The following is a 16,278-nucleotide window of genomic DNA, read 5'->3' as shown; positions in this document are numbered from 1 at the left end:
TAGTCCCATGATCCTTAGCTTAGTGATGAGCTTAGAGGGCACTATGGTGTTGAATGCTGAGCTGTAGTCAATGAATAGCATTCTCACGTAGGTGTTCCTCTTGTCCAGGTGGGAAAGGGCAGTGTGGAGTGCGATAGAGATTGCATCATCTGTGGATCTGTTGGGGCGGTATGCAAATTGGAGTGGGTCTAGGGTTTCTGGGATTATGCTGTTGATGTGAGCCATGACCAGTCTTTCAAAGCACTTCATGGCTACAGACGTCAGTGCTACGGGTCGGTAGTCATTTAGGCAGGTTATCTTAGAGTTCTTGGGCACGGGGACTATGGTGGTCTGCTTGAAACATGTTGGTATTACAGACTCAGTCAGGGACATGTTGAAAATGTCAGTGAAGACACTTGCCAGTTGGTCAGCACATGCTCGGAGTACACGTCCTGGTAATCCGTCTGGCCCTGCGGCCTTGTGAATGTTGACCTGCTTAAAAGTCTTACTCACATCGGCTACGGAGAGCGTGATCACATAGTCATCCGGAACAGCTGGTGCTCTCATGCATGCTTCAGTGTTGCTTGCCTCGAAGCGAGCATAGAAGTGGTTTAGCTTGTCTGGTAGGCTTGTGTCACTGGGCAGCTCGCGGCTGTGCTTCCCTTTGTAGTCTGTAATAGTTTTCAAGCCCTGCCACATCCGACGAGCATCAGAGCCAGTGTAGTATGATTCAATCTTAGACCTGTATTGACTCTTTGCCTGTTTGATGGTTCGTCGGAGGTCATAGCGGGATTTCTTATAAGCGTCCGGGTTAGAGTCCCGTTCCTTGAAAGCGGCAGCTCTACCCTTTAGCTCAGTGCGGATGTTTCCTGTAATCCATGGCTTCTGGTTGGGGTATGTACGTACGGTCACTGTGGGGACGACATCATCGATGCACTTATTGATGAAGCCAGTGACTGATGTGGTGTATTCCTCAATGCTGTCTGAAGAATCCCGGAACATGTTCCAGTCTGTGCTAGCAAAACGGTCCTGTAGCTTAGCATCTGCGTCATCTGACCACTTTTTTATTAACCGAATCACTGGTGCTTCCTGCTTCAGTTTTTGCTTATAAGCAGGAATCAGGAGGATAGAGTTATGGTCAGATTTGCCAAATGGAGGGCGAGGGAGAGCTTTGTATGCGTCTCTGTGTGTGGAGTAAAGGTGGTCTAGAGTTTTTTTCCCTCTGGTTGCACATTTAACATGCTGGTAGAAATTAGGTAGAACGGATTTAAGTTTCCCTGCATTAAAGTCCCCGGCCACTAGGAGCGCTGCATCTGGATGAGCGTTTTCCTGTTGATTAATGGCCTTGTACAACTCATTCAGTGCAATCTTAATGCCAGCATTGGTTTGTGGTGGTAAATAGACAGCTATGAAAAATATAGCTGAAAACTCTCTTGGTAAATAGTGTGGTCTACAGCTTATCATAAGATACTCTACCTCAGGCGAGCAAAACCTCGAGACTTCCTTAGTATTTGATTTTGTGCACCAGCTGTTGTTTACAAATATACAGAGACCGCCACCCCTTGTCTTACCAGAGTCAGACGTTCTGTCCTGCCGATGTAGCGTATAGCCTGCTAGCTGAATGTTATCATTGTTGTCGTTCAGCCACGACTCCGTGAAACATAAGATATTATAGTTTTTAATGTCCCGTTGGTAGGATAACCGTAATCTTAAATCGTCCATTTTATTCTCAAAAGCTTGAACGTTGGCTAATAGGATTGATGGAAGAGGCAGTTTACTCGTTCGCCGTCGGATCCTTACAAGGCACCCGGATCTGCGTCCGCGATATCTCCGTCTCTTCCTCACGCGAATGACGGGGATCTGGGCCTTGTCGGGTGTCTGTAGGATATCCTTCGCGGCCGCCTCGTTGAAGAAAAAATCTTAGTCCAATGCGAGGTGAGTAATCGCTGTCCTGATATCCAGAAGCTCTTTTTGGTTATAAGAGACGATGGCAGAAACATTATGTACAAAATAAATTACAAATAACGCGGAAAAACACACATAATAGTACAATTGGTTAGAGGGCTGTAAAACGGCAGCCATCTTCTCCGGCGCTGTTATTACATCTATGTATCTATATGTTGAGCCAGGGTGTGTTCATTCTATGTGTTATATTTCTATGTTGGGGGTTCTAGTTCTTCTGTTTCTTTGTTGGCCTGAGTGACTCCCAATCAGAGGCAACGAGTGTCAGCTGTGGCTGGTTGTCTCTGATTGGGAGCCATATTTAAACTGTCTGTTTTCCCTTGGTGTTTGTGGGTTTTTGTTCCAGTTGGTCATTGTTACCTAGGACGTTACGAGTCGTTTTGTTGTTTTGTATCGTGTGTGCACTTTAACTAATTAAAGTATGTTCGCTCAACACGCTGCGCCTTGGTCCTCCTCTATTAACGACGATCGTGACAATATATATCTATTCAAATATCTTGCATATCTTATTATCCATTATTATCAATTATTATGCGTAATAATGTCGGCAGTTCATGCGTATTATTTGAACCTATAACCCGAATTGCCATTGTATTACATTACATTTTTAACAAGCAATTATTATTTTGGCAAACAATTATTGTGATTCATCCTATATTCTCCCTAACATCCTTACCCCCTTGCAACAGATGAGGGATACACACACACACACATACACGCACATACGCTTACACACTCAACCCCTTTCCTCCACAATCAACCATAAGATTAGATGCTCAATGGTTGTTACATCCCAGAGCCCAAATCAAGAAAGGACCTGATTTACGAATGCATATACAGTTACAGCCGTTTGAGAAAGCATGCAAGATTGAGCAAGAATGGACAACAATGTGAGATTTGATTAATCTATTTAATCTATGTCATGTCCTAGGTGATGGAGATCAGATCCACCCTCTTCACATGAGACACAAACACTCTGGTCCCCCGTTGTAACCATTTTCCCCAAGCATCTATGTGCAGTCAGACCTTTGAATTGTAAAGTGTTACTCCTAACAAATAACTCATTATGGTTGCTGTCCACTACATTGCACTAGAATGCAGCAACCATTTGGCTTCTTGTACAGTGTGTGTCCTAATTACTAAATCAACTGTTCTAGTAGTTGACGTTTGCATGAGAAGACTGCCCCTCACTGGACACTGGGTTGAAGTGTTTGGAATAATGTGATAAAGTTGGTTGTATGTGATCTGTAATTAATAAAATATAATGAATATAAAAAACAAGGTATCTAACAAATGTGGATTGAAAGGCCAAGCAAATCATTGACAAGACACAGATGTATCTGAACATGTTTATTGTAGTATACTGTTATAATACATCATATGATGAATTAAAATAGCAATTGAACACATGCACTTCCATGTTATATCAATTCATGAAGGAATACATATTTTTTTACAATGGAAGTGGTTCCACTCTGTAGGCTACTGCTAACCACATCATTTAGCTGGTCAAATTAGATTGAACACTCTAGATTTGAACAATAACTCAAAACATTGCAATATCCAAAGTGACCCTGTGTCATGTTTCTAGTTACAATGTAACCAATGATTATCTGCTAAATTCATGGTAATCTCTGTCAGAGTAGTGCTACCTAACTGTTTGATATACCATATCACTGAATGTTACAATGTGTTCTTCCCCATAAGGTGTTTCTTGGTGTTCTTCTCCGGCCTGAACAGAATAATAAAGCATTTTGGAACAAATAATAAAAAGAACAACCCAAAGCTAGAGGCGATGATAGCAAATATCTCCACAGCTACAGTGAACTTCCCAGGAGAGCTGACATAAGCTGGGATAAAGGTGATCCAGACTGCACAGAATATGAGCATGCTGAAGGTGATGAATTTGGCCTCATTGAAGTTATCAGGCAGCTTTCGAGCCAGAAAAGCCAGCACAAAGCACAAGAGAGCCAGGAGTCCTATATACCCCAACACAGCCCAGAAACCAATGGCTGAACCCACATCACACTCTAGAATGATCTTTTCCTTGTAGGTAGTGAGGTTTTTAACAGGGAAGGGAGGGGACAGGACCAACCACAGAGTGCATATCAAAGCCTGGACAAACGTGAAGGACACCACAGTCAATCTCTGCTGTGGAGGCCCAAACCATTTCATGACATTACTGTCTGGAATTGTAGCCCTGAAGGCCATCAACACCACTATTGTTTTCCCCAGAACACAAGAGATGCAGAGGACGAAGGTGATCCCAAACGCTGTGTGGCGCAGCATACAGGACCACTCAGAGGGCCGGCCAATGAAAGTAAGAGAACACAGAAAACACAGAGTCAAGGAGAAGAGCAGCAGGAAGCTCAGCTCAGAGTTGTTGGCCCTGACGATGGCCGAAGTTCGGTGGTGGTAGAAGACGGTTGCCGTGGAGATGGCCAGACAAGCCCCGCCCACAGAGAAGGCGGTCAGGATTATTCCGAGAACCTCGTGGAAGGACAGGAACTCCACAGGCTTGAGGACGCAGCGGTCTCTCTCAGTGTTGGGCCAGTGGTCCTCAGGACAGATCAGACAGTCTGAAGAATCTGACCAGGACAAAACAACATACATCAAATGTTAATAATAGCAGGTTCAGGTTTTATTTATTTACACATACAAATACATGTCCCACAATGCTGCACATGGGCAGTTTACAATAAAGAATGTTGAATTGCTGTGCAGCTTACATAAGATAATAAGAACATGAACGTGATTGATAGACACTACCTTTGTAGTGCTATTAATATGAATAAACCACTATATAGTAAACAATGACAGAAATGACCACACATTTTCTGCCAACTATTCCTATAGGCCTACCTGTGTTATTGCTGATCTCTCCCTCTGCACATGGGATACAGTCATAACAGCAGACAGGCTTTCCTTTCTGTGCAGCCTTACGAGTGCCTGGGGGACAGCTCTCACTGCACACTGACACAGGCACCTGTGTACTGTTCTTTACCCAGGTGATTTCCTTCTCGATGTGAAACCTCTGGTCAGGGGGCAGGGATGCATCATAGCGCCCCACTGTCACAAATTTCATCTTCCCACTCTCCCCTATCTGCCAGTTGACCAGCTCATAGGTGGCCACTGGGTCCCCGTTGGCATCGAAAGACACCTGGTACCCGTTACGGGAGAAGTTCACCCTTCTCAATCTCTCCAGGACCTGAGGGTTGGAAGGGCAAGGGAGAAAGTATGGAGGAAAGAGAGGGAGAGATAGATGGAGAGAGAGATGGAGAGAGGGGAAGAGAGATGGAGAGAGGGAGAGATCGATGGAGAGAGGGGAAGAGAGGTGGAGAGAGAGAGAGAGAGATGGAGAGAAGGGAAGAGAGAGATGGAGAGAGAGATGGAGAGAGGGGAAGAGAGATGGAGAGAGGGAGAGATAGATGGAGATAGAGATGGAGAGAGGAAGAGAGATGGAGAGAGGGAAAGAGAGGTGGAGAGAGAGAGAGATGGAGAGAAGGTAAGAGAGATATGGAGAGATAGATGGAGAGAGGGAAGAGAGATGGAGAGAGAGAGAGCGAGAGAGAGGAAGAGAGAGATGGAGAGAGGGGAAGAGCGAAATGGAGAGAGAGATGAAGAGAGGGGATGAGGGACGGAGAGAGGGAAAGAGAGGGAGAGAGTGAAAGAGAGGGATGGATTGAGGGAGAGAGAAACAGAACCCTCATTTACCTGATGTATTTATCAGAGGTGTTACTTCAGAACCAGCTGTAATGTATAGTGAGAACTCCTTCATACATGTAGTCTAAATAAACATATCTATCAGGACATTTTACTTTAATCTAGTCATTCACCTGTGTTGGTTTCACATTGAGGTTTTTGTCACAGTGCACAGTGGAGTTTGCTCTCTCTTCACAAACAATGCTGTGGATGGCGTGTGCTATGGCGTAAACAGCTTTATACACCATGTTAGTGACACGCAGCTGGGATGTATCTGTGTAGGGGGTCTCTAGCTGATGTATATCCTCACTACCATCACACACCTTCTCCTTAACCCCTACACCTGTAGTAGTCCCTACAGACAGACAGACAGAACGTTAGATAGATAGATAGATAGATAGATAGATAGATAGATAGATAGATAGATAGATAGATAGATAGATAGATAGATAGATAGATAGATAGATAGATAGATAGACAGACAGACAGACAGACAGACAGACAGACAGACAGACAGACAGACAGACAGACAGACAGACAGACAGACAGACAGACAGACAGACAGACAGACAGACAGACAGACAGACAGACAGACAGACAGACAGACAGACAGACAGACAGACAGACAGACAGACAGACAGACAGACAGACAGACAGACAGACAGACAGACAGACAGACAGACAGACAGACAGACAGACAGATAGATAGATAGATAGATAGATAGATAGATAGATAGATAGATAGATAGATAGATAGATCGATAGATAGATAGATAGATAGATAGATAGATCGATAGATAGATAGATAGATAGATAGATAGATAGATAGATAGATAGATAGATAGATAGATAGATAGATAGATAGATAGATAGATAGATAGATAGATAGATAGATAGATAGATAGATAGATAGCTAGGACACTGTAGATACCTATCTCCAGCCGACAGCCAAAGGCTCCCTCCCAGAACTCAGTGAGCAGGGGAGAGCTGGACACCTTCTGGGGGGAGAGGTCCAGGAGGAAGTCCCTGAGGCCGGGGATGACAGAGCGCTGGATGCCAAATCCGATGGCCCCGGCACACAGGCTGAAGCGCAACATATCTGGTTCGGCTATCCAGGTCTCACTCCCGATCCACTGGCGGGGCGGAGAGGGCAGACGGTCCAACTCCTTCAGCAGGATCCTCATGTCCCCAGAGGCTACGAATGCAACCACCACCCGGGCTGTGGAGCTGTGGGGAACATGATTAAAACATAAAACATGCTTGTCATGTTTGTCATTCATTGGAATGTCTCAGTGAAGTGAACATGAAGATCAGTATTAATCAACACTTTTGTCATGCTTGAAATATGCAAATCGTGTTGGTCTCACAGGTCAGCTTTGGGAAAAGAGAGAAATTAATAACAATAGCAGCTTTTATAAATAAGGTTTTGCTTTTGTGTGAATGAAAAGTTCACAAGTAATCATGGATGACCTGCGGATCACGTCGGCCACCCGTTGCACTCTGCTGAGTGGGTTGGTACGGTAGAAGGCTTCAGAGTACTCCACACAGATGCCCTGCTCTTGTGCCGCCTTTAGGAACGCCGCCATGCCGTTATTACCGTAGTCGGAGTCGGAACGGACCGCCCCAATCCAGGTCCAGCCGAAGTATCTGATGAGGCGGGCCAGAGCGGCAGCCTGGAACTGGTCACTGGGGATGGTTCTGAAGAAGGTTGGAAACTGTTTCTTATCACTCAGACACGCACAGGTGGATGAGTGGCTCACCTAGGTAAAAACAGACAGTCGAAAACATGAAAAAGAACATAATGTCGGCCAAACAAGTCTCATTTATAGGCTACTTCCTTATTTTATTCCCTTTAGCTATGTAGTATGATGTTAGGGATACATTAATAATAATAACCCAATTTATTGTTTTTCATTAGGACAGAATGAAAAGGATACACATTTCTACCCAAGACCTTGGTCATTCTACTCATGTTGGAAATAGTTTTATAAGACATACTGGTGCTGAGAAATACATGAGTAAAAAGTGTGACACCAATCCCTGGTCTCCCATAACAACCTAGCCTATGAAAGATAGTCCTCAGATTGTTTAAATGCCTACAGACGTTCTCCAGACTTTCTCCACATAATTTCACACAGAAATGTCTATTTCTGAAGGAGAGAAGAATACAGTTGGAATACAGTAAGTTAAAAGAAGCTGAATGATTTCTTTCCACAGGAGTTTACCTGAGGAATGCCAAAAGGGCCGATGATGCGCGACATGCTGATGGTAGGTGTGGAGGCAGACTCGCCCACAATAGCTGTCACCGTAGCCGACCCCGAGCACTGTTCTCCGGTATCAAACATGGGGTCCTGGCCGTTAGCCAGCTGGAAGGCCACTTTCACGGCCATCAGGACTGAGGAGCACGAGTCGTGCACTTGATAACCAAGCGTGACACCCGGTAGCAGGTCCGAACTGTTGTTTATTTCCTCAACAGCGAAGACCATGGCGCGCGAGAGGCGCAACTCACGGGAATCCATACTGTAAATAGAAGATGTGTGAGTGAGCACCTCTTGACTAAATGGTAAACTAGCACGTAGAATGTATTTTTATTTAATAGAGTTACCAGGGCAAACAGCCTAATATCTATCCTTATATTCCACACTGTCTATAGGCCTACACATTTGTATTCTGCAATTGAGGACATTGTAGGATAGCCTCCATTTTGAAAATGTGATCCTTTGTAACAGTAGGCTTTACCTACTCTCTATGACACAAACACTCGGTTTCTTTGTCTTTAAAACACTGTTTATCTGTCTTTAAAACACAGTTTATCTGTCTTTAAAACACTGTTTATCTGTCTTTAAAACACTTTATCTGTCTTTAAAACACACTGTTTCTCTGTCTTTAAACAGACTCTTTCTCTGTCTTTAAACACATTGTTTATATGTCTTTAAAACACAGTTTATCTGTCTTTAAAACACTGTTTATCTGTCTTTAAAACACTTTATCTGTATTTAAAACACACTGTTTCTCTGTCTTTAAACAGAATCTTTCTCTGTCTTTAAACACATTGTTTATCTGTCTTTAAAACACAGTTTATCTGTCTCCCCACACAGCCACAGTCCCTGTCCCCTGGTCCCTCTTGCGCTCACTGACCTCCCGGTGCACTGCAGGGGTTCAGGCAGGCTGGTGTAGCTGTGTTCCATAGTGTTCATGTAGTAGTGGATGGAGAAAACACCCCCGATGACAAAGTCCCCGTCCTGGGAGAACGCCGGAGGACAAGGGGTGCCCTGGAGCCTGCATATGACAGACTCCAGCCCAGAGGCAGACGCAGACCAGAGCAAGGAAAGCCCACCAGCCACCACAGCCAGATGTAGAAGACCCAGACTACCAGCCAGACTTGGATCCAGAGCAGGAGCCGGAGAGAGACTCATTCCCCTGATGTGTAGAAGGTATGGGGTAACACAGCGCCACACAGACCCATGTCGGTCAGGTTGTCTCTCTACTCTGAGTTAAATACTATCCCACTGGCTTTTTCTGTGGGGATTCCTCTGGGGATCACATTGTGGGTATGGCCATGTCAGGGAGGGAGGGGCTAGAGGCTGCTCTGCTCACCCATTCAGGTCCTGCTTCTTTAAGCTATAGAGAGTTTATGCACCAGTGTAAGCCCTATGTTGACTGTAGTGGTATATTTAGACATAAACATACAGTAGACACACAATAACAATCTGCCTCTCTTATATTTCCCCTACAGTCTAGTCCTCTTGGCATGCTGGCTCTACACAGTATTTCCCCTACAGTCTAGTCCTCATGGCATGCTGGCTCTACACAGTATTTCCCCTACAGTCTAGTCCTCATGGCATGCTGGCTCTACACAGTATTTCCCCTACAGTCTAGTCCTCTTCGCATGCTGGCTCTACACAGTATTTCCCCTACAGTCTAGTCCTCTTCGCATGCTGGCTCTACACAGTATTTCCTCTACAGTCTAGTCCTCTTGGCATGCTGGCTCTACACAATATTTCCCCTACAGTCTAGTCCTCTTGGCATGCTGGCTCTACACAGTATTTCCCCTACAGTCTAGTCCTCATGGCATGCTGGCTCTACACAGTATTTCCCCTACAGTCTAGTCCTCATGGCTTGCTGGCTCTACACAGTATTTCCCCTACAGTCTAGTCCTCTTCGCATGCTGGCTCTACACAGTATTTCCCCTACAGTCTAGTCCTCTTCGCATGCTGGCTCTACACAGTATTTCCTCTACAGTCTAGTCCTCTTGGCATGCTGGCTCTACACAATATTTCCCCTACAGTCTAGTCCTCTTGGCATGCTGGCTCTACACAGTATTTCCCCTACAGTCTAGTCCTCTTGGCATGCTGGCTCTACACAGTATTTCCCCTACAGTCTAGTCCTCTTGACAATGCTGGCTCTACACAGTATTTCCCCTACAGTCTAGTCCTCTTGGCAATGCTGGCTCTACACAGTATTTCCCCTACAGTCTAGTCTACAGCACTTCACCCCAGCTGCCGTTTGCCATTATTTTTGTAGGTCACTTGATGTCATCCTACGGTTGTTGAGTGACATTCGAATGAGTTGGCGGTCATCCCGGTCAGTAGGGAGTTGTTTTTGCCCTCTGCCGGTCTGTACCTTTGTTGTCCCCAATGTCTGCTGCTTGACCTTGTTTTATGAACCGCTGTCTTTGAAATTTTAAGGATGGAAGCAACCTGACGCTCACTATATCCCTCTGCCAGTAAAGGCAAAATTTAACTCTTCTTTTCCTCACTCAAAACTTTTCTTTTCAACTCTTTTGGCATGGTCAATAGTTATTTTTTGATTAATATAATTTTTGAGGTAATATTAGCACAGTTTTTGCCATCCAGCTGGTCCTATTGCAAGAGGATAGTGATGACCACAGAAGTGGTTTTTATACTTTTCCTCGTTAAATAAGATTTGGTTAAAAATGTATTTGCATTTTAATGAGGGAAATAAGTATTTGACCCCCTCTCAGTCAGAAAGATTTCAGGCTCCCAGGTGTCTTTTATACAGGTAACAAGCTGAGATTAGGAGCACACTCTTAAAGGGAGTGCTCCTAATCTCAGTTTGTTACCTGTATAAAAGACACCTGTCCACAGAAGCAATCAATCAATCAGATTCCAAACTCTCCACCATGGCCAAGACCAAAGAGCTCTCCAAGGATGTCAGGGACAAGATTGTAGACCTACAGAAGGCTGGAATGGGCTACAAGACAGCTTGGTGAGAAGGTGACAACAGTTGGTGCGATTATTCGCAAATGGAAGAAAAACAAAAGAACTGTCAATCTCCCTCGGCCTGGGGCTCCATGCAATATCTCACCTCGTGGAGTTGCAATGATCATGAGAACGGTGAGGAATCAGCCCAGAACTACATGGGAGGATCTTGTCAATGATCTCAAGGCAGCTGGGACCATAGTCACCAAGAAAACAATTGGTAACACATTACGCCGTGGAGGACTGAAATCCTGCTGCGCCCGCAATGTCCCCCTGCTCAAGATAGCACATATACAGGCCCGTCTGAAGTTTGCCAATGAACATCTGAATGATTCAGAGGAGAACTGGGTGAAAGTGTTGTGGTCAGATGAGACCAAAATCGAGCTCTTTGGCATCAACTCAACTCGCCGTGTTTGGAGGAGGAGGAATGCTGCCTATGACCCCAAGAACACCATCCCCACCATCAAACATGGAGGTGGAGATATTATGCTTTGGGGGTTGTTTTTCTACTAAGGGGACGGGACAACTTCACCGCATCAAAGGGATGATGGACGGCGCCATGTACCATCAAATCTTGGGTGAGAACCTCCTTCACTCAGCCAGGGCATTGAAAATGGGTCGTGGATGGGTATTCCAGCATGACAATGACCCAAAACACACGGCCAAGACAACAAAGGAGTGGCTCAAGAAGAAGCACATTAAGGTCCTGGAGTGGCCTAGCCAGTCTCCAGACCTTAATCCCATAGAAAATCTGTGGAGGGAGCTGAAGGTTCGAGTTGCCAAACGTCAGGCTCGAAACCTTAATGACTTGGAGAAGATCTGCAAAGAGGAGTGGGACAAAATCCCTCCTGAGATGTGTGCAAACCTGGTGGCCAACTACAAGAAACGTCTGACCTCTGTGATTGCCAACAAGGGTTTTACCACCAAGTACTAAGTCATGTTTTGCAGAGGGGTCAAATACTTATTTCCCTCATTAAAATGCAAATCAATTTATAACATTTTTGACATGCATTTTTCTGGATTTTTGTTTTGTTTTTCTGTCTCTCACTGTTCAAATAAACCTACCATTAAAATTATAGACTGATCATGTCTTTGTCAGTGGGCAAACGTAGAAAATCAGCAATGGATCAAATACTTTTTTCCCTCATTGTACATATACACATATACAGTGGGGGAAAAAAGTATTTTGTCAGCCACCAATTGTGCAAGTTCTCCCACTTAAAAAGATGAGATAGGCCTGTAATTTTCATCATAGGTACACATCAAACTATTACAGACAAAATGAGAATTTTTTTTCCAGAAAATCACATTGTAGGATTTTTTATGAATTTATTTGCAAATTATGGTGGAAAATAAGTATTTGGTCAATAACAAAAGTTTCTCAATACTTTGTTATATACCCTTTGTTGGCAATGACACAGGTCAAACGTTTTCTGTAAGTCTTCACAAGGTTTTCACACACTGTTGCTGGTATTTTGGCCCATTCCTCCATGCAGATCTCCTCTAGAGCAGTGATGTTTTGGGGCTGTCGCTGGGCAACACAGACTTTCAACTCCCTCCAAAGATTTTCTATGGGGTTGAGATCTGGAGACTGGCTAGGCCACTCCAGGACCTTGAAATGCTTCTTACGAAGCCACTCCTTCGTTGCCCGGGCGGTGTGTTTGGAATCATTGTCATGCTGAAAGACCCAGCCACGTTTCATCTTCAATGCCCTTGCTGATGGAAGTTTTCACTCAAAATCTCACGATACATGGCCCCATTCATTCTTTCCTTTACACGGATAAGTCGTCCTGGTCCCTTTGCAGAAAAACAGCCCCAAAGCATGATGTTTCCACCCCCATGCTTCACAGTAGGTATGGTGTTCTTTGGATGAAACTCAGCATTCTTTGTCCTCCAAACACGACGAGTTGAGTTTTTACCAAAAAGTTATATTTTGGTTTCATCTGACCATATGACATTCTCCCAATTCTCTTCTGGATCATCCAAATGCACTCTAGCAAACTTCAGACGGGCCTGGACATGTACTGGCTTAAGCAGGGGGACACGTCTGGCACTGCAGGATTTGAGTCCCTGGCGGCGTAGTGTGTTACTGATGGTAGGCTTTGTTACTTTGGTCCCAGCTCTCTGCAGGTCATTCACTAGGTCCCCCCGTGTGGTTCTGGGATTTTTGCTCACCGTTCTTGTGATCATTTTGACCCCACGGGGTGAGATCTTGCGTGGAGCCCCAGATCGAGGGAGATTATCAGTGGTCTTGTATGTCTTCCATTTCCTAATAATTGCTCCCACAGTTGATTTCTTCAAACCAAGCTGCTTACCTATTGCAGATTCAGTCTTCCCAGCCTGGTGCAGGTCTACAATTTTGTTTCTGGTGTCCTTTGACAGCTCTTTTGTCTTGGCCATAGTGGAGTTTGGAGTGTGACTGTTTGAGGTTGTGGACAGGTGTCTTTTATACTGATAACAAGTTCAAACAGGTGCCATTAATACAGGTAACGAGTGGAGGACAGAGGAGCCTCTTAAAGAAGAAGTTACAGGTCTGTGAGAGCCAGAAATCTTGCTTGTTTGTAGGTGACCAAATACTTATTTTCCACCATAATTTGCAAATAAATTCATTAAAAATCCTACAATGTGATTTTCTGGAGAAAAAAAATCTCATTTTGTCTGTCATAGTTGACGTGTACCTATGATGAAAATTACAGGCCTCTCTCATCTTTTTAAGTGGGAGAACTTGCACAATTGGTGGCTGACTAAATACTTTTTTTCCCCACTGTACATACATATTCTTTTTTTAAATATATATTTCCCTTAATTACTTTCCAACCCCACCATCCCTTCCCTAATTGGAGTAAACAAAGTGAACAACAATGCTTAGGCCTCAACTTCCAGCTTATACATACTATATACATTTTATGGACACAGTCAATAATTATATTTTGTTTGTTTTTACTCCTGAACTTCCTCTAATCATTTTCATAATGTCCATCTGGTTTGCTTCTATATGCCATATCTTTCCAACTGTGCTCTTTCACGAAAGCTCACAATATATAACCTATATACTTATTATGGACACAGCATGCCTTACACTAGTTATCTTGTTGTTATTAGTTGTTGTTATTAGTCCCATCCTTCAGCTCCATTCAACACCTCCCATCTATCTCTTAACACCATCCATATTGGATTTCTATTTGCCATATACTTTTCAACTGTACTGTGATGTTTTACAAAAGTTCTGAACCTTTCTATTCTCATTGTTTCTACAGATTGTAAATTGAAAATATTTTTTTTTGCTAAAAGTATTATTATATTATTGATTGATTGACTATGACTTTTCAGATCACCCAGTAGTGCTATCTGCAGGGTCAGCTCCATGCAAATATTGCAATCCTTCAGCCATTCCTGGACCTGTGTCCAGAAACAAGCTACAAATGGACAGTACCAAAACAATTGATCTAATGGTTTTGTCTCTTCGCAGCAAAATCTGCAGAGCTGGGAAGATTGTATCCCCCATACAAATAACATTCTATTGGTAGCAAGAATTTTATATAATAATTTAAATTGAAAATTCTACGTTTTGAATCCGGTGTTGTTTTGCGTATCAGTTCATAAACACTATGCCATGGGATCGGTACGTCAAAAATCTCTTCCCAACTATTTTGCAATCTATATGGGTGTCATGGTGTCAGTGTAATGCGGTAGACGAAGTCAGGCGCAGGACACAGAACTCAATGAAAACGTAACTTTACTGAACACGTAAAGAAACAAGAAAACCTCCACACAGGGAGGAACAAACCCGCTCACTAACGACACCCAAAACAATAAACAAACACGCACAGAACACAATGGAAGCCTCAGGGTTAAATAGGGACGGAGTAATTACAAGATGGGAAACAGGTGTGAAACAATCTGACAACAACACGTAGAACATAGAAACATAGAACATTGATCGGCAGCAGCTAGTACTCCGGTGATGACGAACGCCGAAGCCTGCCCGAGCAAGGAGGAAGGGCAGTCTCGGCAGAATCCGTGACAGTATCCCCCCCCGACGCGCGGCTCCAGCCGTGCGTCGACACCGGCCTCAGGGACGGCCAGGAGGACGTGGCGTGGGGCGAGTGGGATGATTGCGGTGGAAATCCCTCAACATGGAGGGATCGAGGATGTCTCTCCTAGGAACCCAGCACCGTTCCTCCGGACCGTACCCCTCCCACTCCACGAGATACTGCATGCCCCCCATCCGACGCCTCGAATCCAATATGGAACGAACCGAGTACGCCGGTGCCCCCTCGATGTCCAGTGGGGGCGGAGGAACCTCCTATATCTCCGACTCCTGGAGTGGACCAGCTACCACCGGCCTGAGGAGAGACACATGGAACGAGGGGTTAATACGATAATTAGTAGGAAGTTGTAACCTATAACATACCTCGTACAATCTCCTCAGGACTTTGAATGGCCCCACAAACCACCGACCCAGCTTCCGGCAGGGCAGGCGAAGGGGCAGGTTTCGGGTCGAGAGCCAGACCCGGTCCCCCGGTGCATACACCGGGGCCTCACTGCGGTGGCGGTCGGCGCTCGCCTGATGGCCCGCTGCAGACGTAAATGAGCAGCGTTCCAGGTCTCCTGCGAGCGCCGAAACCACTCGTCCACCGCAGGTGCCTCGATCTGGCTCTGATGCCAAGGTGCCAGGACCGGCTGATAACCTAATACACATTGGAATGGAGAAAGGTTAGTGGAGGAGTGGCGGATGGAGTTCTTGGCTATCTCTGCCCAGTGGAGGAAAACCGACCACTCCCCCCGCTGGTCCTGGCAATACGACCTCAGAAACCTACCCACCTCCTGGTTGACTCTCTCCACCTGCCCGTTACTCTCGGGGTGAAACCCTGAGGTCAGACTGACCGTGACTCCCAGACGTTCCATGAACGCCCTCAAAACCCTTGAGGTGAACTGGGAACCCCGATCAGACGCTATATCCTCAGGTACCCCGTAGTGCCGGAAGACTTGTGTAAATAGGGCCTCAGCCGTCTGTAGGGCCGTAGGGAGGCCGGGCAGAGGAATGAGGCGGCAGGACTTAGAAAACTGATCCACAACGACCAGGATCGTGGTGTTCCCTTGTGAGGGGGGAAGATCCGTCACGAAGTCCACCGATAGGTGGGACCATGGTCGTGTGGAACGGGTAGGGGTTGCAATTTCCCTCTGGGCAGGTGTCTAGGAGCCTTACACTGGGCGCACACCGAGCAGGAGGAAACATAAACCCTCACGTCCTTAGCTAAGGTGGGACACCAGTACTTCCCACTAAGACAGTGCACTGTCCGACCTATGCCAGGATGCCCAGAGGAGGGTGACGTCTGAGCCCAATAGATCAAACGATCGCGGACATCCAGCGGTACGTACACACGACCCTCTGGACAGAGGGGAGGAATGG

General features: G+C 45.3%; 1 protein-coding gene across 1 annotated transcript; it reads right to left on the bottom strand.

The window, feature by feature from the left end:
• Window positions 1–3,624: 3,624 nt before the first annotated feature.
• On the bottom strand, window positions 3,625–8,915 carry LOC311105930 (extracellular calcium-sensing receptor-like; the record flags this gene model as incomplete). The annotated part of the gene is made up of 7 exons (XM_084148164.1): window positions 8,782–8,915; window positions 7,869–8,163; window positions 7,114–7,403; window positions 6,575–6,870; window positions 5,778–5,998; window positions 4,804–5,149; window positions 3,625–4,529 (listed from the first exon to the last, which is right to left on the bottom strand). The coding sequence occupies exons 1-7, from the start codon at window positions 8,838–8,840 to the stop codon at window positions 3,625–3,627; spliced, it is 2,412 nt and encodes an 803-aa protein (XP_084004290.1). The 5' UTR covers window positions 8,841–8,915.
• Window positions 8,916–16,278: the final 7,363 nt, after the last annotated feature.

Source organism: Coregonus lavaretus, assembly GCF_964263955.1.
Source record: "Coregonus lavaretus genome assembly, chromosome: 30".
Taxonomy (NCBI): domain Eukaryota; kingdom Metazoa; phylum Chordata; class Actinopteri; order Salmoniformes; family Salmonidae; genus Coregonus; species Coregonus lavaretus.
Note: the sequence above shows the minus strand (reverse complement) of the source record. Positions and strands in the feature narration are given on the sequence as shown.